The sequence below is a fragment of the Bombus bifarius genome, unplaced genomic scaffold (assembly GCF_011952205.1).
Source record: "Bombus bifarius isolate JDL3187 unplaced genomic scaffold, Bbif_JDL3187 scf7180000008206, whole genome shotgun sequence".
Classification (NCBI taxonomy): Eukaryota; Metazoa; Arthropoda; class Insecta; order Hymenoptera; family Apidae; genus Bombus; species Bombus bifarius.
In genome coordinates this window covers 1,390,750-1,412,912 of record NW_022884510.1, presented here as the reverse complement: position 1 = coordinate 1,412,912, position 22,163 = coordinate 1,390,750, and the positions used below count along the sequence as shown (strand labels likewise).

Here is a 22,163-nt window from a genome sequence, read left to right as displayed (position 1 = left end):
TTTTTTCAAAGTGGAGACTAAAACATTTAATGAACGAAGGATAAATAAGTTACACCATTTTTTTCAAAGATTAAAAATATTTGCACGTATCAATCAATTGTACCATTGGGGAGCGTAAATGTAGTATAGATATACATAAAGGAAAGATAGGATATTCTATATAACTGCGGAAAGAAATACTTTGTTTCAGACGTATATCTTGAATTTTGCCTGACATAAATTTAGAAACCTAAAATCGTACTACGATTCATGGTATTATAATAAATGATTCAAACATAGTGGACGAACTAGCTCCTATTTCATTTAAGTAGATCAAAAGATCAAATAGTAGGTAATATTTCACGAGCGTAACTTAAAATTTATCGTAAGAACGCGAGCTTACAATTTGATAATCCTATATCGTATGTTTAAAAATACTTTGTAAAACAATTTTTTTTCTTATCAAATATTGCCAATAAATGTCTTTCGAATTAAACGAAGAAGCAGAGCAACCTTTAGAGCGAGATGCGTATCACTGAGCGATCTGTAGAAATGCCAAAGAAGTTTTGGATAGCCGCGACGTGTAAGTACGTGTCAGAGTGTGATAATTTCAGAGAAGAGTGAGCTAAATCGAGCTTTGTCAGAGTCGGACAGTTGTGAACTATAAATCGCCAACGATTGCCTCGAGCACGTTTCCGAGGAAATTCGAATTTTTCACAGCGAGGATATTCCATTAAAAGCTATCATTGTCCATCGTCGAACTTTCCTTATTCGAATCACCACCGATCCATCGAACAAGTTCGCGAATGTTAAAACGAAACGTTTGGAAGAAAACATAGTACGTAATAGACGTGGAAACTTTAATTCGACAAATTCGATAAAGCGAAAGTTTAAAAACGGAGAACCCTGGATATTTTCAAACGTTTTACTATGCACACTCCGTGGTAAAGTCCGATAAATTTATGACAAAATATCTAGATCTCATATATCGCTGGAATCGTTTCTAAAAAGAGATTCACTTGCACCACTTTTCCATGAAGACCTTTATATACTCCCGATGCCGATTTCCACGATACATTTACAGCTACGAGTCACGAACTCTGATAGAATGCTTGCGCAAGCGGAGGAAAACACTCGATAAATCTGAAGGGAATTCACGCGCGATTCTCTTCTCAACGATCCGTCTCCGATTCCACGGCGCCATTATAGTTGATTCGATGTGACTCCATTCGCATTCGCGATTCCGACCTGTGCACCGGTTGCACCCGGTGCATTCGTCGAACTGCATCCACGAGCGTGTACTTGGCACCTGGCTCGCGGCCAAACTGTTACGTAATGCATTAATTCACCGACTCGTAGGATTTGCATGCGTTAGTAACCGTGGGGCGTCTACGGTCCACGTTCACCGGTTTAGTTTTCGATAATTGCATCCAGTGTTCCGCTCGATGACTGAGACAAACTGGATTACCGCTACAGCTATCGGACTGCTTGATGTTAGAAATTTTGTACCGAGTCGCTTTACGTCTCCGCAGATTCTAATAATTTTTGTCCAAATACACGAACGAAGGCTCGTTTCCATATCTTTTCTATATACATCTTTCGTTCCGATTTTACGTTTCTTTGCATGCAAGTCTTATATTTTAATGGATGGTAGTTGCCGTGTTAATGACGCTGTGTACGCGAACATTAGGTCCCGCTATTAAAAATATAAAGACTGATGCGGGCGAGCGATGTGACGTTGCTTGCGATAACGCTGTGCTATTCGACGGGTTAACATTTTTAATGATGCAACGCACACGAGCGTGTGATCCGGCCATTAGAGAAATAAAGCAGTCCAATTGCACGGCGTTACCAGTGCGAACGACGGAAAAATTGCGAATTAGTCACTCTGACTAGTTTGTTAATTACATTGTTCGAAATATAATCCTGTCCGGTATAAATGTGTACAGCGTTACTGGTGCGAATAACACGGCGGAGAAACTTTGCCAGAAACCATTCGAATACTCGAAAAACTCACCGCTGAAAAACAGTAGAAATTGTATAATAATTCGCCGATTCTTTATTTCGCCTACTTTGCTAATTCGAACGTACAGAAAATAGTCCTGTCAAATCGTAAAGCGTCATTGCCGAGCGATCGCTACTAAATACGATGCCACGCCAGCGATTAATCACAGAGGAGACACGCGAACACGGTTCGCGATCGATCGTATGTAATTGACGGCGAACCTCGCGGACATGGCCACTGCGAATGAAGAATGGATTGAAACGTGTCGATGTATTTCATATTCGGTTGATTTTTTGGGAGAGGCGCGGTGATAGAAAGCCGGTGTTTCTAGTCGACGGATGTAACGGATGAGAATATGCAGAAAGCGAGGTATAATTGCGATTGGTGAGAGATTGAATGGAACACAGATGTGGTCGGAGAGGCGAACAGGGATAGCTGGAGGGATGGAAGAGAGAGAATGGGGTGGAGTTTATGGGAGAAAAGGGACGCGAAGGTGAGTTTGTAGGGGAGGATGGTTTTACCGAGTTTGTGAGTGTTGGGTGATATAGAGATTTCGGTTGTAGAATAACGCAGAACTGGAGTTCTAGCGAGGAACGAGGCTCCAGTTAATGATCATGGACCGTGGATCTGTTTACGAAAACTTATATTTATGGAACAGAACTAAAGTATAGAATTTTTACTCAAGAGAAATCCGTTTCCCTGTTAAACGAAGATAGCAGGAGGAAAATACGATAAGCACGTTTCTTTCGGTATATAAGCACTCTTCTTTGTTTTAATTTTAATGTCACTTTATAACTAAACAGAAGAATTTTAATATGACATAATTCAGAACGAAAAAATCGATCGACGATGAATTTCCTTGAATTTTAAAACTGCTTTCACGCAAAAGATAGGAAATGTGACTTATCGTGTCTCCGCCTGTGGTCGGCAAATATAATATTTTCTATTCGCCAAGCTCTCGACTAAATCCCTGTAATTTCCTGGCGGAAGCAGCCCGGATTTGATGTCAAATTTAAAAAACGGGGACATCCGCATCTTGCAGAAGTTACACACCCGTTTTTTATCTTATGGAAGATAGTTCTCGACGAGCGTTGAATCGCCAGTGTGCCCCGAGTCCGCCGGTATCCCGCATAAGGTGACGATACGTCCTAGGTTCCTGGGTTTTTTCAATAATTGCCGTCATTATGGTCGAAGGAAGCAGTTCGAGAGAAATTTCTTTCCTTTATTCTCGAAGGTCTATTCAGACGTTGAACGGAGTACTCTTGCTCGAGATATATCGAATGGTAGGACTAGACGATTGATAGCTCACGGTGAACGAGACTACGGCGAGTATTAAATTTTCACTGAAATCGCGTTGTTGGCATTATTTATCGCCACGAGAGAAAAACGTGCCTTTTTTTAATGGAATTAGTTACGATGATATATTGTAGTTATTACAAGTTGAAAGGTCTCGTTCGCCTTGGAGTTTCGTGGTCGTTAATTGTTCAAAGTATAAACAAATTTCTCCACTTTTCGTTCGTTACCGTTTCCGTTCATACGCTATTTTTATCGCGTGTAACGTAACAAATTCTGGAGGGTTTCGCGTTATCGGAAATTCAATCTTCACGATGTTATCTATAGGTGATATTCTACGTAAAAATTTGTTCGCAGAGAGTTCACGATATAATTAATTAAACAAAAAATGTACATGTTATCAAATACCATAAAGTGGCATAAAAGAATTTCTCTTTCTCTGCCCGTTAATTACAATATCCAAATAATTATTTTTGAAAATATCGCGCTCGAGTAATCTTCCCGTCGCAATCGTCGAATAAACAGTAATTTACAAGCTGGTTCTTCGGACCGCGAGCCCATTCAACTATTCAAAGTAGTCGCGAAGAGAATTAAAACTTCGAAGCGACTCGATTCAAGTCCACCTTAACTTCTCACGACAAAGTTCGTTATTTCGATGTCGATTCGCGTTTTGATCAAACTATGCGTGAATGAATTTTTCCCAATTTCCGCGACATTCCAGACGTACATCGCTTAATCGTTTCTTTCAGAACACTGTCGGACAAAACGAACTGAACGATCGAACTCGTTAAAGACGAGCAGTTTGACTTCCGCGTTGATCAAGTATCGTCGTAGCTTTCTAAAAGTAAAAGTAAAATCACTTAATAAAATACTCACCAGTGTATTTGGTATTTGGCATATAGGAGAAGACCATATCCGATCGATTGAACAAGGTGATAAACAGGTGGTATTTCTCTTCCGCACTGGAACGAGGCATCGTTGTGCCGTCTATGAGTCTGCTACATTTTGTCGCACTTGTGCTCGTTACTGCAGCCAACAGCAACAAAAAGCTGCGGACGTCCCTTAAGCTTTTTATTCCCTGCAAAAATGAAGCGCAAGATTGCTATTAAACTATGAACTTATCTTGACAATTATAAACGACCGCTATTATGTTTTGCGCTACGTTTACGAAATTAGCAGTTTAGCGAGCTTTTCGTCTATGTGGAAGCTACGAGCTTCCAAAGAACTTATTTATAATTTTAAGGATCGATGTTTGAAAGCGAATCCAAGCTAAACGTCGAGAGAGACAGATTACGATACTATTAACTGTTTCGTCGTTACTCTAAAGTATACACAAAGCATCCGGAGTTGCAAGACATATAGTGAATGAAAAGACTGAAATCATAATTTCAAGGCGTTCTATTTCCACTTTCGAGCAAAGTGTTTGGCGCAAGCGAGAAAATTCGTAATAAACGACAGGACTGAAGATGACATCCCGGTTAAAACTTTCTCCCCTAGCTGTTGTTTCGATTAATGGCCATAATGGCGCGTACGATTCGGTTGGAAATTGGCCTAAAACTGACGTAGTAAATAAGAATGATACGTCATGAGCGGGATTAGGATTGGAAACCGATTGACCTAATTTATCCACCAACACCCACGGACAAATGGTGGCATACGGCGAGTTTTCATTTCACGTGAATCGAGGGGACATCGTCTCTTTCTTTTACCCGCTGGCTATAGTGGAAAAACGAAAAATTCCAACTATCATCTCGCACGTTCTCCGCTCCATTGTATTCTCTACACGTGGCTAAATCTATATAGAAAAACAATTCACGCTATTTCTTTCCCTGGATATTTCTTTTCTAATGGAAAAGGAAATTTCTTTCCGATGGAAAGGAGAGATATAGCGGCAGAGGATTTAATACCAGTGAAAGTTTCGTGTTTATGTATTCGCCTGCATTTTATATTCAAACTTATCTCTTCTTTGTTAGAATAGATAGTAAATCTTAAGATTGTATTCTTTAAAGTTTGGTCAAATTTCACATCTCGAAATAATATTCTTTTTATTCCATTATGGATCTTAATAAAAATATATATTTTCACGAACAAAATCGAAGAGATGAAATGAAATCTAGAGATTCGTTTCGTCTTTTAAAAATGTTAAAGATACGCGAAAAGTTTTAATTTTTTTGTATACGTTTGAATGCTTTCGCGATCCGCTAGCTTATGTGCTCCATTCAATCGACCGATAACACGATTTTCTCTTACGTAATTCTCAAGGCTCGCAGTATCATTGACGTTCGCCTTCGTGAAGATCTTGGCCGTGGCGATTGCAACGAATCCATTTACGTGGCCGAGAAAGAATCAATGCCGTAACAACGTTCGATGAATTATAACAGACAATGAGCTACGAAGTAGAAACGCAAAATGTTTTACGAAACATCTCTCGAATACCTACGAACGCTTTCGCAAGATCTTCTGTTCCACCCTTCTCGAATATTACTGTACGATTTTCGGTTTAGAGACTCTTAAAAGTTATTAGCTTCGTGTTATTAAATTATTTGAAAAAATATTCTGTCCTAATAAGCTTCTTTAACGTCCTTGATAAATTTTATTAAAGATACTCTGCATATTTGGAAAAAATGTATTATACATCGAAGGAAGAACGAAGCGTTTGATTTACGTAGCAGCATAGACGAACGTAACAAAAAGGGGGAAGCAAAAGTTTCGAAATTCCTTGTAATTAAGGTCATTTCCTTTGAACCTGCGTTTTCCGATTATTAGAATTTATTATTCTTTTCGCCGCTTTTGCGAATGGAGAATGACTGTGTCAGAATTTAGTTGTAATTATATTTTGGCTGTAGACAAGGAGGAAAGAAAAATTGCCTTTAACTTCGTTAAACGCAACAAATTCGACGCAGGCAGCAATTTTCACATTAACTTGCGTAATGCGGATTAATGGAATGCTTTTCGTAATGCGTTTAGTACATTAGGTGCTGCTACGTCATATTGAAGTAAAAACATAGAAGCCAGGAGAAAAACCCTATTTATCGGACAGATTTACATAATAATATCAACCATATGAATAGTAATTCATGGAAATGTAATACACGTTCGGATTTATTAAAAATCCAAAAATCTTTTCGCTACGTTAATATGCAAATATCAGTTGCATTATTAACGTATTATAAAATGTGGCGGTATAACTATGTCACACGTTATCACGTGTCACCTACGTACTAAAAGATGCGTAAGAAGTATCCTATATTTTAACGAACTAAAGCGATCCGCAAGAAAGGAAAATATCCTACGTCTATCCACGACCGAATAAAAGGAAAAGATCGAAAGAATCCTATTAACGGTCAACGACCTGCGTTTTTCCTCGAAATTCCACTAATATACTGCGAAATAATCACGGATGAGACGAATAGATTTACTAATACCAGCGTAAAATAGATTAATAAATAATCCGATTATCGTGCTAGCTATTTAACGAAGAACTCGTCGTTCCAATGAAAACAAGAAAATTGGCGATACGCAATACCTTTTCTGATATCCATTAACGTCAATGACCGTTGCAAAATACACTGGGAAAATGATCACGAAACAACGTATAAAGTTGTAAGCTTAACCAAGATATATTAACCCCGGTAGAACACGGCGACGATTAACCAAATCGATTACTCAACGTTCGCGTAATCGCGCGATAAAAGCCGTCGCGACGACGGCATTTCCATTTTGCCAGCGGCGTTACGTCTCGTTAATTACGTAACGACGTCGCATTGTGCAACAATGCAAAATTCAGCGGATCTCGCGGAACGGGCCGCAGCACGAAATGTCACTTTGCCGGATGCCGGCTTCTATTAAATTAGAATACGAATATTCCGCGGCGAAGCACGTGAACGCCGGCCAGCCCGGCGTCTGCCCACACGTGCGAGGAAACGTGTGCCTGTACTACTTCGTCCGGCTATACACGTACACCAGTTACTGGCTGACTCATCTTGGCAAAGATACAGCGCGCCATCAGACCGAACGATTCTTTTCTCTTTTCTTCTCGCGCGTGGCATCATACCAGCGAACAGTCCGTTACATATACACAAGCTAGAAAATTCGCGCGGTTTCTTCCTCGTGAATTTTTTCCTCCGCAGTTGCTGTTAAAACGATCGATGACGCGGTATCGTGATTTCTTACGAATTAAAAATGATCAACGGTGACGTAGTATCGCGCTTATTAACGAATTGAAAATAATATCTGCCGAGCAAGTGATAAAGTCGTTGCGGAATCAAGGTTAGCTGATCGAGCATGCGTTTTTTGAACATTCCGGTGCTTCCGTAAATTAAAAATGACAGTCGACGAGTTTTACGAGATAAGAAGCATTAGGTTGCCCTTCTTCTTTCAAGTTTTTATCAGAGTTTATATTCTTTTAAAATGACGGTAAGTAGAAAAGAAGATAGAAAGAGCAGAGATAACGGAGTTAGGTGAAAGAGGTATCGAACGCATGTGGTATTAAAATACAGTTTTATGATCTTTTTATTACGCTTATGCATCATAAACATAGGAAAACTAAAACTGTATCGAACCATAAAGAAAGAGAACCTTTTCGGTGTATCGTTGTATGTTTGGAAACTGGCTTTAAAATATCCATCGATAACCACGTTATTTACACGTAAATGCAAATTTGTATTGTGCCGGTACGAACGAATGCGGCAACAAAGATTAATCGTTTCACGTTGCTTTTTAATATTTTCTATCGATTATCTGCCTGATTAGTTATACCGACTATCTCTACCCATTTCTTTTACGAATACCTCGTATAGCGGATTAATTATCGTTTCTTCCCTCCTTATCCGCTCTCAAACCATCGCCTTATATTGCGCTCTATTTTCCCTCCCACAAAATATTTTTAATTTCAAGATTACGAGTCGTACAAGTCCTTCCAAACATTTTTCATCGTTCGATCGTAGGATTGCAGGGCAATTAAATCTCTGGTGTCTGATAAGGACGAATAACAAGCGTCAACCAACCATAAATTCACCGTGTCTAAATATATTGGCCGAAGACGATACATATAGGGCGGGGTATTTGACTCGATCTGGCATTCTGCCATTCACGCTGCATCCTCGACCGCAGAGTAACGACAGGAATTCAAACAATACCTCGTGTTGAGCCACGACCATGATTTTCCTGCGCGTCGCGTCACTATTCAAAAGTTTACGCAACTCTATTCGCAAATTCAATTGGCGTGTTCGATTCTGGTTTCATTTTTACCAAGCGATTCGAATCGAAAGGTTCGCCCAACAGATTGCTCCACTTTGTTTCACCTTTGTTCCCTGAACTATAGCGGCGGTTATAGCGCTTTTAGCTCTAAATAGTAAATACTAAATACTAACTGAAAGCGATTGAGAATAGTTTTGGACGCGCTAAAGGTGGTTTGGCATAGAACTATACACGTCCCTGCGATTTCTTCCGCGAGTCAACTCTAAATACGATATTGGATCGTAATTCGGGCGATAAAATGACTATAAATTTAATGACTGTTAGCACTAAAAAAGGTGGAAAGTGGGAAAGAAAATCGACGTACCCACTGGTAATATTCGATCTTTTTCAGTGGATTCGAGGATAGAACCTATATTATCCCTATTATACGATAGTAGGTGAGGAAATAAGTTTGAAGGGCGAGTGAAGTGGAATAAAAAAAGAGAATAGGAGGAGAAGCTTGGGGGATTGCATCGAGTAGAATGAAACTGCGAAAGACAGATTGCAAAGACCGCCAATACGTCATTCGAATGTCAATAAGTTGGGGGAGGACGTTTTAAACCTCTAGAATGGTAGTAATTTTCGTAGAAATTTCGCTATTAAATTTCAGACCAACGTCTCTGAGTCGAACGAAGTTCCGAAAACGTGAAGCTGATATTTATGAGAGAATAATTTTTCATTTTCAAATAACAAGAGTTATTTGCTGCAGCAAGGACTGTTATACGGTTGTAACAATTTCCTTGCGTCTCTTTTGTGTTTTTTCTAGAACGCTCGTTTTCACAGCCATTGCTAGCAAATAAATATAGACATATAGTACGTTGTAACGAAAAATAGAAATGTCCGTCATATCTGGTGAATACATTCTTTTGTAGAAAAAAGTGGCTACCTCCACACAATGCAATCTATTGTAGCAAACATTCCTATTCGAAAAAAATGCCCTTTCAGTTCTCTATTTCGGTAACGTCAACGATCATAATTTTTATTAGCCCTGCTACATTTATCACAAAAAATTGTAACTCTACGAGTTCAATCGAATCTTTAGTTTCTTTTTTCATTTTATTTCCTACACTTTTGAAACTTCCGTATCTATCGTTGTATTCTCTTCGTATTTTCCTTCTTTTATTTTCATTTCGTTCCGTTTCCTTCCTCTTAAGAACAGACAGTTTCGTTTTGGCATATGATCCGTAATTTCTATTCGAACAGGCACGCGATTATTTGTTGCTCGTATTGCTATGTATTATTGCTACTTTTGTTGTTAACGAACTAACGGAAGTAGCGCGATTATCGTTACATCGTTACACGTTAATCGCGCAACGATACAATCAAGCGTTGATACATTTATCCATGTCTATCGCTGGAAACGCGCAGCTTTTTCAAATGAAAACGGATATTCCAGCCAGGTCGAATAATACTCTGATTGCGTTTGCTTTTCTTGATGCGGCCTGCGATCGAACGCAGAATTTAAAGAGCGTATGCCCGGTAGAACATGAGAAAGAAAAAGTTGTTGTCGTGGCATTTGGTAAACATTGTTTGATAAAGATTTGAGAATAGAAAGCAATTACGTTGAATTCGTTCGTATTTGTGAATATAACAAATTCCTATTCAAACATATTTTCTAACTACTATCTCTTGCATGGTTTTCTACAAATTTTTTAAATTGTTCTAAATCTAAGGCACGACCAGTTCTTTGTGTAAGCGAAAGTTGTATCATCTTGCGTAACTTTCTCGAAGAGAATCGACAAAACGTACAGGAACACGGTTTCCCTCTAAAATGATTGATGAACGCGATCAAATGGTTCGAGAAAACGAGCAACTCCACCATTTTCTACCATTTTCTACCATTTATTTAGGACGCGGCTTTTAAAGTTTGAAAAAAAGTTTCAGTCACAACGTCGTCATTTCTTTTTACTTCTACTTCTTTAACTCGACTTCCGTCTTCTTCGACGTAGAATTTCTATGAATTCTGACTACTCGAACCTTCCTCGACTTATGGTATCGTACGAGCTGTCTTTGCGGTAAAAAATTATTTTTTAATACTTAATAGCTTTTTACAACAGCTCGTATTTCTTTTTCAACCTTTTACGTAGAATTCCATCCCCATATTGTACGAAACCGTACATCTTCCTCTACGGTATTTCAACAAAGTTTCAACATTCCCTAGTCCGCTCGCTAACTAACATTTCACTTGGGACAAGCGAACAAGTAGAACGAGTCTTTCTTGTTCAATTTTTACAGAACTTTTAGCAACGTAGCGAGATTGTTGATATATTAATTGGAACGCCAATTATATTTGTAAATATCACGTTGCTTCGATGTAGATACAGTGTTACACAGTTACGAAAGAGCGCACTCCGTTATAGAAAGTATCTCTGTGAGTCATTTCTGGGGTCATTACCAGTTTGCACCCTTGCTGCCCTCGTGACCTTTTCTAGTAGGCACTTGGTAAATCGTGTGCATCGAACGAATCGATATTCGCATAGTGTCTTTGCGCGTGAATGATTCCGTTAAAGCTGATTTCGCAAACGTTCCCGAGGTACAATAAATGCGAATAATGTACCATTTGTTTCTGCGAGAAGAAATATTTGGAAACATACCGACGGATTGAAATATTTGCTAACAAGAAGTTGACAAAATAGATATAGAAAGAATAATTGATAAAATAGATATTACATAGAATATAGGAAATGTTTAGATATTTAAATTAGACGAGCAGCAATCTAGTTACCGCAAATTTTCATGTTAATCTGAAATTTCATAAAACTTTGCGACATCTCCGTTCGTCACGTGCTTGAAAACATACAAGCGTAAGATACGAAGACGTACCATCGCATATGTATTTCAATTTAACGCGACAGTGAAATGAAACGAAGAATAGAACTGTTCGTTTCATCGTATTGTATCAACATTCCCCGTTGGCAATATACATAGATCGTACACAAAGGGATTGTGTCGTTTATTACATTCGCTCTTAGTATTATCGTTCGATACATTTTTAGCAACATTTTCACTATTTTATTTGTTTAAGACGAGCTGAATATAGATAAAAATTCCATAAATTTTATCAGCTTGGACGATAGCAAGGTACGCAAATGAATTATACTTTTATCCAATATATCATTATATTTTATTATACATATAAATAACGAGAGAAAGGTATCCTTAGCTATCCCAAAATGACACGAAGTAACGGAAGATTATCATTCCGAAAGAAAAGTTTACTTTGAACTATTTAATTATAGATAAACAGATTAGAAGGAATAGAAATTTTGCTTTCGATAATGCTCGATAACTGCTTTTTGATATTATCTTTGATCTATGCAACGTAACGATATATTTCATAGACCAATCTGTTTATACATAACTGTATTATCATCTTAAGCATTCGTTCAAAAATCGTTCAATTTCTTATATAGATAATTCTACCGTAAAAGGTATAAAAGTTTCGTACTCACCATGATGACAATTGGAATGATTTGTACACGAGCGTAGAGAACACGTGGACCAAACTTAAAACGGTTGGTTTTCGTGCTTCATGTCACGTGCGTTAAACATAATCGAAATAAACATTCGAAAGATCCGTCACGGTCGCGAGTCTCTGGCCAACTGACTGCGTCTGTCGAGGCGCGCTAATAACAACTCACCACTTGCGCAGATTGGCTGCGCAGTGCGTTTCAAAGGAGATTCTTCCGCTAGGGTCAGACAGCACACTCCATATGCGTTCCTGTTATTTCAACGCGGCTGGTTAGAAACTTTTTCTACTTCCGTTTGGATTGATAGGAAAGAAAAGTCAACCAGATTCTTTAACTGTAAGTGACTCAAAATTAACTCGAAACGAAATTTCGTAAAGTACCAAAAGTGCGAAATGATGGAATTTCGAATTTAAAGCTGGATAAAATACGATTCTTTAGTCTGTAATATTTTATTATGCGATACGAGATCGTAATTGCGATATTACAGAGATAATTACAGAGTTTGTTTGCGCGTTCATTCGTTAGGAATAATAAATTAATTTATTGCAAAAGTTTAATAATTACTTATATATGGACGCGATTGAATTACCATCGCTATATTTATCTTGAAAATAAATGCAAACCTATCTTGGTTTGAAATAAATGGACCATATATACGCGTATATAGTGAGAAAATTAATACACGAATTAAATTATCTTTATGGCAAGACATGATCGTAGATATTAATTAAATATTTTTATTACGCGTATCGAATTGTTCGTATTTCCTGTTTTAATAAAAAGTACGATAAAGTGATTTCGTTTCGCCAATTTCGAATCATCGAAGGCCGGACTCTGGTTGATCAGCCGCGTGTTCGAAAATAAAACATAGGCGCCACGATAATTACCAAATAATGTTCTCGCAGCGAAACAGACGAAAGAGTTCAATCGAGTGCAAGGTCGGCCTTTATTGAGTAGTTTTTTAAAAGGTCTAGAAACGTCATGAGTTGTTTCAAACCTTTTATTCCCACACGCCGCTGTCTGCTCCGACTTGAACGTTGCTTTGAAATATAAGTAGAAAATAATAACTCGTATTAATAAATTATTTTACATTAAGCGCATGTACATTTTCAAACAAAATAACAAATTTATTATATTTTCTTGCGATATCGATTACTCTTCTATAACCTATAGCTAATTTAATAATTCATTAGTATTATATCGTCAATTGATAAATTATTGTACGATAGAATACGGAATAAATATTCGTGCAAAAATCGAGCTCTCAATTCCATCTCGCGGAACGCTTTCTGAAACTATCAAAATATCGAACGAATCCTTGACAATTGCCTGTCATTAAGGCGTTCGTCGTTGTTCTTTCCCTTCCTTGACGTTTCGGGGGAACCGGTTAAAATCATCGTGTGATATCTCGACGAAAGTCCCAGGGTGGAACGTAACCCGACAACCGAAGCGTCCGGCGTGCCGCGTGTCGATTATGCCAAACGATGGTTTAAACCGCGAGAATTATCTGTAAATCGTACGATCCGCTTGCCAGAGGAAACGTACGGTGACGGTGTTCAATGTCGCGAAGTCGTCGACTGTCTTAAACGAGTGGACGGTCGTGAGACATCGCTGCCTTTCAACCGGCAGGAACATGAAATCGAAACCCGACCACATCTCCGAGAACGCCGCAAATTTGCCCACGTGTCGTAGACATCGAAACCCGGACCGTGTCCAACCGACGCCGAGCCATCGACAACGATAATGAGCCAATCGATTACGTCGCACCAACCGTCAGGTTTCCCACGCGATTTCGTCGTTTCTTAAATCGCGACAAATTTTTCTTCCTTTCCTTCCAGCAAAATATTTTTAGCTCTCTTCATATCACATTCCGTCGTTGATTGCGATCTTTAATATATTTCGTCGTTTTTCCTTCGTTTTCGTTTGATTGTGATAACAGCTTGGTTGGAGAGAAAAGAAGGGATTCGCGCTTGTGTAAATGTGGAACGCTGATAATTAAGCGATTCACGCGGTGAATATTTGAAGGGAATAATTCGACTCGCGATCGAATAAGAGATTCTACGGTTTTGACGTGACTGAATCGCAGTTGCATCGCAACTACGGATAAATGACTGCATTTGTGATGTGTGTCTTCGTTTAAACGGCGGTTAAGATACCTGAGTTACTATAAAATAACTTTTCTACATCCATCCGATTAAGATTCTCGGTTTTCTCTTTTCCTTCAGCGAAAAATAAGTCGACGAATTCGTTCTATCATTGTCTATTATTATCGTGCCCGTAATTGCAAGTCGCCCGAATTAAAGATGTTTGTTTGAAAATTTAGAAAACGAAGAGTCAAGAGGCGCTATAGAAAAAAGTGCGATGTCAAGCGCAGGGACTAGGTGTAACTCCGCAGCTCAAAAAAATAGAACTCTGACCAGTCAGTCAGGACGTAGTTCGATTGCTGTTCGTATTTACCGCAATTCTACAAATATCTTTAGAAAAATATTGCTTGAGGCAATTCGTTTAACAATGAAATATTGTAGATAATTTTGAAAATTTGTAGTTTAAAGTATCTTAACGACATATTAAACGACAGATTAAAAGTTCAATGTCGACGTATAATGAAAGATATAATTGCAATTTCAGGGAGATTCCACAAGTAATACCACGGAAGATGCTTCCACCAGTAATAAATCGCTCAGTAATTCCGCTCGACGTTCGCCAGGAAAATCATCAGTCAGTCCAATTTCGCACAAGAGGCCCACATCCAGTCTGCCAGCTGGATCGACGCTTAGACCCGAAAATCAATATGCAGTGAAAAAGAAACGTTACTTGCTACTAAAGAAGGAGTTGACTGACAAACAGGTAATTATTTAGAAATGATCTATCACGAATATTCGCGCATTCGAAGCGTGATCCTCTGCTGTTACGAAAAAATCCATATTCTTAAAAATTAGAATGTCTTCGAAATATTCTCTGATCGTATAATCCAGAGACTGTCATAATTTTTCAGTCAAAAGATTTAACGCGAATTGAAATTTCCACAGAAAACCGCGCAAGATCTGTACAACGAGATGTCTCAGCTGCGTGAGAAACTAATCACCAGTGGTGGGAAAGATCCGGGCAAAGTAGAAACTCTGAAACTGGAGGTTGGATCGAGCAAACATTTTCCAGCAACTGAAACAAGTTGCAACGAGGCAGCAAACATTCACGCCGAGAAACTCTCCGTCGGCAAAGAAATGCTCGAATCCTTGGAGGATCGATTACGGGAGATCCCGAAGAAGTTGCGGAACCTTTGCCAGGAGCTGTTGGACAAACAGTCGATTTTCGTGGCTTTCGTGACGTCGCAACTGATCAAAGCCAGCTCAGAAGGGAACGACCCGGATCACACGAACTCGGAAGTGACCATGCAGCTCGAGATTCACCAAAGAGATTACGACGCTCTTAGGTCGCATATGAACGAAATACAGGAGATCGAGGAGAAGTCGATCGCCGAGTTAACGAGGAACGTGCAGCATCTAATCGACGAGTACGAGCATTCCAGGGCGAAGATAAAGGAGACGAACGCGGCGGAAGCGCAGAGAGAACTGCAAACGCAATTAAATACTACGATGGAGGAGCTGCAGACGGAAAAAGAGAAGAATAACCAAAACAAAGAACGTCTTCGACAGACCGAGTCGCAATTGCAGAAAGCACGTACGAAGATCAGGGAGATGGAGACGCACATGGCAAACGATAAGGACAAGATTCAGCAGCTGCAGGGCAACGTGAAGACCATAGAAGGTCAAATGAAGCAAAAGGATTTGGCGATAGAGGGTAGAATGAAAGACATGCAGAAGACGATGAGGAACAGCGAAGATCTGGTCGCTAAGGTGGAGAAGCAGAGGGATAGCTTCGAAGCACGGTTGTTTTTCCTGCTTTTCTGAAGTTCCTTTTTCCTCTCTTCTTAACTTGGTCTGCTTTAGGTTGGTGGAGCTTAAAGAGAAGATGAATAGCAAGGAAAACGAAGCGATAAATACGATCAAGGAGCTATCCGAAAGGCTGAAAGCGGTTACTACTGATCTTGGGATCGAAAAGGAGAAAAGGTATAAGAAAAGAACGTTTTTGATTATGAAGAATGCGGTTATTATAACGAGGGGATGGTTTTTTAAGTCCAAAAGAATAAAACAATTTGATATTTAAAATAGGCAACAAGTAAAAGACGCGTTCACAGAATTAGAGGATCGATACAAGAATCTCGAGGAGAAGAGCAAACAATTATGCGAGCTTGCGGAGAAGAATAAAGAGTTCGCTATTACAGGTACAAAGACCTGGACATAACAACTTTCCAACAAAAAAAAAAGAAAAATAACAGGAAAATATCCGTGAATTTGCTTTGCTCCGTTAGATTAATATTTAAAAAATATCTCTTAGTCGCATCGAGAGAAAAGTGTAATGTTTGCGTTAAAATAAAATTTTAATGGGTGTTTCGTTCTACTTATCAGAGGGTAGTCATACAGAGAACGAAGTACGCCTGTTCAACGAGTTGCAGGCAACCAGAAACGAATTGGAGGCGCAGAGGCAGATGATGTTGCAGCTGCAGCAGGAGAAAGAGGAAATCATTGCAGTGATGCATCAAGCGGCCGTTAGTTTGCACTACTTTCGGGACATGTCCTCGTATAAGTCCTAAGAACTACTCGATTCAATCTCAATCATTTGTTAGACACTCTTTTACCCTGATCGAAGAGAGGGTGGTAATTTCTAATTGTTTCGCTTTCTTCTGTTCTCGTGAGCTAGTGTCGCGAGGAGGAGGAAGATTCGAGGGAGAAATTGGCTGCGGAATTAGTGTTCAAATCCAACGAAGTCCAGAAGCTGACGATGCAGTATTCGGAACTGAAAAAGGTTGCAAAAAACGCGTAAGTTGTTCTATCGGTAATGCACGAAAGTATCAAGAATCACTTTTCTAAATCCTTATGTACTAAAGCTTTTCGAATAATGCACTTTCCAAATTTTCATGGGGCGATTTAGCCAAGAAAAAAATGGGATCTTAGAAAGACAGTTGATGGAGATTCAAACGCGGCTGCATTCTCAGTCCATGGAGGGTGGAAAAGCTGGGTTAAGCGCTCATGCGATTGAGCTTCAACAACAGGTCTCCGATCTTCGCAACAATTTAGCAGAAGTAATTCAGCAAAAGGAGGAGCTAGAAACTGTATTGACTCAGAAGCAATTGGAGTTGGAGCAGCGTGACCGTGTGATGCGTGAGCAGAGCAAGTTTCTTAAAGTCAGAGACGAGTTGCTTGATATCTTGAAAGGGAAGGCACAACAGGAGAATGGAGAATTATCGACTAACGATGAGAACAATGAATATCTTGAGCAGGTAACCAAATATCATTCCTATTTAATTCCTTTCCGGATTTATGGTAGATTCGGACTACTCTCTAACACCTTTTAACAGTTAAAGTTTAGAATATACATATTTTTAAATATCGTTATAATCGTTCCAACTCGTAGTTAAAAATTCTTTATATCAGCGTCAGAAGAATAGAACTGTTCGAAGAAACTGACATATTTTTGTCTAACCAGATTCACAAACAGGTAGCTGCCAAAACGGAGGCAATCCAGGGATTGTATACGACTTTGGAAAACAAGCAGTTACAGATTATGCGTCTGGAGAAGATGGTGAAGCTAATGGAGGACCACCAAGATCGAGCTCAAGCTCAACGTACGCGTTTAGAGAATCGTATTGCTCAACTAGAACTGGCTTTGCAAAGGAATAAGGAACAGCGGTACGTTAGGGGACAGTCGTCATCTTGCATAGAGTTTGACATGGAAAATGAACGAGATAGATTATCTACAGATAATCAGGAGAATCTTAGCGACTCTGATCAAATTTTTTCACAAGATTCGTTCAACTTGCATTCTTTCTTGCATCGAAATCAACACGATTTGGTCGATACTAGGTCAGAATTTTTACATGATGCGAGTACTTCGCAAACTGATCATCGACAGTTACACGATTACCGAGACTATATACAGCGACAGACATCCTCCGACGAGGATCAACCTTACATTTGTGAACGTTGTCGCCAAGAAACATCCGCAGAGAACAATCAACTTTGGTCAAACAAAAACGATTCTACTGACAATACTAACGAATCTTTTCGTAACTGGTTGACGAACGTGTCTAGTCACAAAATAACGCAAGATTCGATAAATACTCGCGACTTCCAAAGTGATCGATATTTTTATGACTTACCTTCGATGGATAAAAATAGAAGGTATACTTCCGAGATGTACAATTTGGACGAAGAGTTTGATAATGTGAATGATAGTAGCAGGGAGTCGCAAAATCCTTATCAGAGAGATTATCATCAATATCGTCATCTTCATCATCGTGCTCGGTCGCCGCTGGTAAATAAGACCGTGCCTCATGGTGTCGCCTTGTAAACTACTGTACATAGCTTCCTTTGTTAAGGGACTGTTGATGTTCAACACGTACAATATCTTGTTGCAATTTTGTAGGATGTGTTTCATCAACGTAGGAATAAATGGCTTGGTTTTGTGGTGTTATTAAATCTCACATACGCAATTCTCTTGAATTATTTTATACACAAAACTGATGCAGTAGACAGCTGATGCAAATAATGCATTGAACGTAATTCAATTAAATTTTCTGAAAATATTACAATAAGTTTGTTACTTAATGGCTATAAATAACATTTTCAGTCGTTATTAGTATAAAAAATAAAAATTTCTACTTATAAATAATAAAAATTCATATACAACCTTTAATCATAGTTTGACATGGGAACCATTAGTAAAGTACGTTGTAAATAAATTTGTACGTTGTATTAATAAGGTCTGATTTAATAGGCTAGGTACTCCCTGCTACCGAATTTTCAATGTTATATCGTCGATACAAAAGTTCCTTACAGAGTGCCTAGCCTTTGAAACAGACCGATTTCTAATTTCTTCAACTCTCTGACCGATTTTATTTTTCTATGTTTTAGGGGTAAGGGCTTCGGCATCCTGTAAGGAACTTTCTAATCATCGTCAACGTAAATGATCTCCATCTTTGGTCGATCTCTTTGTCAAAGAGATTATTTTATGTTATTAAACATTAAGTCTTTGGTAAGCGGCACTTTACATCGTTTGCAAGATCTTTTTGATTCGATATTCGACACGATTAATCGAATCGTAGATTGTTGGCAATATTTTTGAGAAGAGGCGTGTAAATTGAGTATATGTATTTTGATTTATATTACTGTAATCGACGAGGCTTATTTATATATTTTTCTCTATACATTTTATATGTATACTTTATTTTATAATAAAATTAATAAAATTAAATTATGTGTACAATTTATCAAACGTTATGTTAATCACTGTCATTATCACTGCTGCCAGAATATGCACCCAGTAAAGACAGACCATTATTGCTCGTCGGCTTATGCATACTTTCAGACGTATTTTTGTTTGGATTTTTACTTTCTTCCGTAGGAGCATCAGTTTCTTTTCTTGCCACAGTTTGCGTTTCTTCCTTATCGGTACTAGCAACTACCTCGTTTGAATTTACTTTGGTATTTACTAAATTTGTTTTTCTTTTAACTATGCCTAGCAAACTTTTTCTATTTGACGATGACGGTGTACTTTCAGACCACAATGATGTTTCAGATGGTTTTATTCTTTGAGTTTCCTTAGGCTTCAAAAAAAAAGGAAAAAAATAAAAAACGCTTTATAGTTTTTATAAATACTTAAAAGCTACAATTAATTAACCAAAGATAAAGAAATAAAGTAAGTATTTACCTTTTCTTCGTCTGTTGTAGATTGAAACTTATTATTTTCAGTTTTACTTTTACTTCTTTTCATTACCTTTTTTGCTGGTTCACTGCTTTCGCTCTCATCTAATTCCACAATTTCTTCTTCTACAACAATTTTTTTACCAAATATCGCTTTAACACACTCTTCGTCATATTCTTCTTGCTCTTTCTCTGTTCTTTGCTTGGCTGCATCTGTATCAAATTGTTCTAACATTTGATCATAATCGATAGTTTGTTGTCTACGATTCAAGTCTTTCAATTCCTCTAAAGATTCTAACAATTCCAATTCTTGTTTCGATTGCAATGTTCTTTTCTCTAAGAGTTTCATCGGATTGGTAGCTTCTTCCTCTTTTTCCTCATCTTCCTCTCTCTGCGCTTGTTCTTCCGCTAACTTTAAGGCCATAAAATTTCTGGTTGCACCCGCTTCAATCTCATAATCCGTATTCTTGGGATCTGTCTTAAAACTTATTTCTTGCAGGCATCTAGTACATTTTATGTAAAACCTGTAAATTCGTATTCCTAAATAATCATCACCTTCGACATCTTCTTTACGAGCATTAAATTTTTTTCCTTTGTAAATGTATTCACCGCAAGTTTTGCATCTCATATTGAAAGGAGCCATCAAACGAACTGTATATTGTCTATTTCGGGCTAATTTCATACGAGGGATTTTTGACGGATCAAAATCCGGCGGATAATATTTCTAAAATATAAAGATTATGATTAATGTAATAAATTAATGCATGTTAATATATATAATCAATCTACACAATAATATAAACGTATCGTCGTTTAATTTAATGCAATTATTTGTGAAATTTTACTTACGTTTAAAACTTTACGCTCCGACATGTTTCTGGTTTAATGCAATAAGATTATTAACACAAAATATATTATAGGACACAAATAAATAGGTAGTTATACAACATAAATATACTTTAGGTTATCTTTGCTGTCAAAGTAACAACTAAAGTACACTATTCAGTGCTGCCACCCTTGCTTATGGAAGTCTACGCATTCTATATTAGTTTTAATACTCCAACGTTGGTACACGTGATATTTAATTGCTTGCAAATATGAAATGTATAAACTGCGCGCGCGATTATTCGTTAATTCCGCCATTGTGTTTTTTGAAGTTTAAGCGTCATTAGTTCTTGTGGTCGAGAGAAGCGTTGAACATAGGTATGTAAGAAAGAATCATTAAGAATCATTAAAAATCATTGCATCAAAGACTCCTATTGCACGTAATAAGAGTTAGCGAACCTTTGAATAGTTCTTACTTCATATTTTTCAGTGATTGACAGGTGTATCACATTATCAGGAAGCGTGTGTTGGAGCTGTATAAAAATGAAGCTACATCGCAGCATCCAAACCTCAACGTTCAACGGATTCTGCTTGGTGAGTGATTTTTTTAGTCTTTTCGTTTACTTGGCTCATAGTCACTACGATTGTTAAATAGAAAAAGTAGGAAAGTTTTCGTAACATTTCAACCTTTAGATCGTAGTTTATACTATTTTTACTATTCCACTTTTGAATATGAAACGAGAACCAAAATGGCGGAAATTCAAATCTCGGTATAACCGTTTCTGGAATGATCGAACTATGAAATTTAGTACGAAGTAGCTAATGTTCAATGAAATCTAATCGTTCCCGTTTTTGCTACTTATAATGTTATTTTATATACAATTTATTACAAAATAAGACATGTAGCCATCTTTATGACAAACTATTACACTAATATCCTACAAAGTACAACTATCGTTACATGGTCTTATAATCTAAGAACCAAGTACTCGACACCGACTAAATTCCACGTTTACGACGAGCAATAAACGATGACTGGTATCACAGCGATTAGCTGACCATTGTAGAATACTCTAGCTAGCGGAATTCGTTTCACGCGGGACGAATTAAAATCGGCGAGAAGACCTCCTCGGATGTTTCCCTTGGTTTCTTCTCTCTAACGTGAATTTAATATCCGTGAATATAATGCGGGCATTTGACCGAACGATGAAAGCGAGCGTACAGAAGAGACGAGTAGGCCCGTTTTACTTCGTGGAACTGGATTCAATTCGGCATCGTACGCGTATAAAGGTTATTCAGCTAAACGCAAGGTCATGGGTACATGACTTGGGTCAGTCGAGCGCGTAAAACGGGCAAACAAGAATCTTTGCGCAAAGGAAACGAGAAAAAAAAAGGGGAAAAGAAAAAGAAGAACAGTCTTAAAGACACACCACTATCCTGCGTTCCTTTTGTGGGACGGCAAAGGTACGTTTATGAATACATTACCGGGACCACGACGTTTTAAAATCTGTTACGCCTGTGTATACGTGTTCTCCTTTCATGGGACTTTCATGGGGATTCCTCCTGGACTTGACTCTTCATGGTCTACCACGA

The 22,163-nt window shown here is 38.2% G+C and overlaps 3 protein-coding genes across 7 annotated transcripts in view; 1 reads left to right on the top strand and 2 right to left on the bottom strand.

Moving 5' to 3' along the window:
• The window catches only part of LOC117210566 (spondin-1), a 28,285-nt gene extending 14,898 nt beyond the window's left edge, over positions 1 to 13,387 (bottom strand). For all 3 annotated transcript variants that reach the window (XM_033453703.1, XM_033453706.1, XM_033453705.1), the window contains exons 1-3: positions 12,873 to 13,387; positions 11,968 to 12,236; positions 4,154 to 4,355 (exon numbers count right to left, since the gene is read on the bottom strand). In XM_033453703.1, the coding sequence (XP_033309594.1) occupies positions 4,154 to 4,355; positions 11,968 to 11,970 (205 nt within the window). In that variant the 5' untranslated portion in view covers positions 11,971 to 12,236; positions 12,873 to 13,387. The remainder of the gene's footprint in view (positions 1 to 4,153; positions 4,356 to 11,967; positions 12,237 to 12,872) is intronic.
• On the top strand, positions 13,377 to 19,086 carry LOC117210567 (early endosome antigen 1-like). 3 transcript variants are annotated; one of them, XM_033453708.1, is made up of 11 exons: positions 13,377 to 13,762; positions 14,309 to 14,430; positions 14,614 to 14,832; positions 15,015 to 15,871; positions 15,933 to 16,052; positions 16,155 to 16,267; positions 16,452 to 16,591; positions 16,744 to 16,862; positions 16,975 to 17,323; positions 17,542 to 17,732; positions 18,957 to 19,086. In XM_033453708.1, exons 1-11 carry the CDS (start codon positions 13,729 to 13,731, stop codon positions 18,979 to 18,981), a joined length of 2,289 nt encoding a protein of 762 aa, XP_033309599.1. In that variant the 5' UTR covers positions 13,377 to 13,728; the 3' UTR covers positions 18,982 to 19,086. The 3 variants fall into 3 exon arrangements, with proteins under 3 accessions (XP_033309599.1, XP_033309598.1, XP_033309600.1); XM_033453707.1 differs by having other exon boundaries at positions 17,530 to 17,732; XM_033453709.1 differs by lacking the exon at positions 14,309 to 14,430 and having other exon boundaries at positions 17,530 to 17,732.
• LOC117210568 (splicing factor YJU2) lies at positions 18,199 to 20,759 on the bottom strand. Its single transcript, XM_033453710.1, has 3 exons — positions 20,595 to 20,759; positions 19,753 to 20,469; positions 18,199 to 19,648 (listed from the first exon to the last, which is right to left on the bottom strand). Exons 1-3 carry the CDS (start codon positions 20,616 to 20,618, stop codon positions 19,325 to 19,327), a joined length of 1,065 nt encoding a protein of 354 aa, XP_033309601.1. The 5' UTR covers positions 20,619 to 20,759; the 3' UTR covers positions 18,199 to 19,324.
• Positions 20,760 to 22,163: the final 1,404 nt, after the last annotated feature.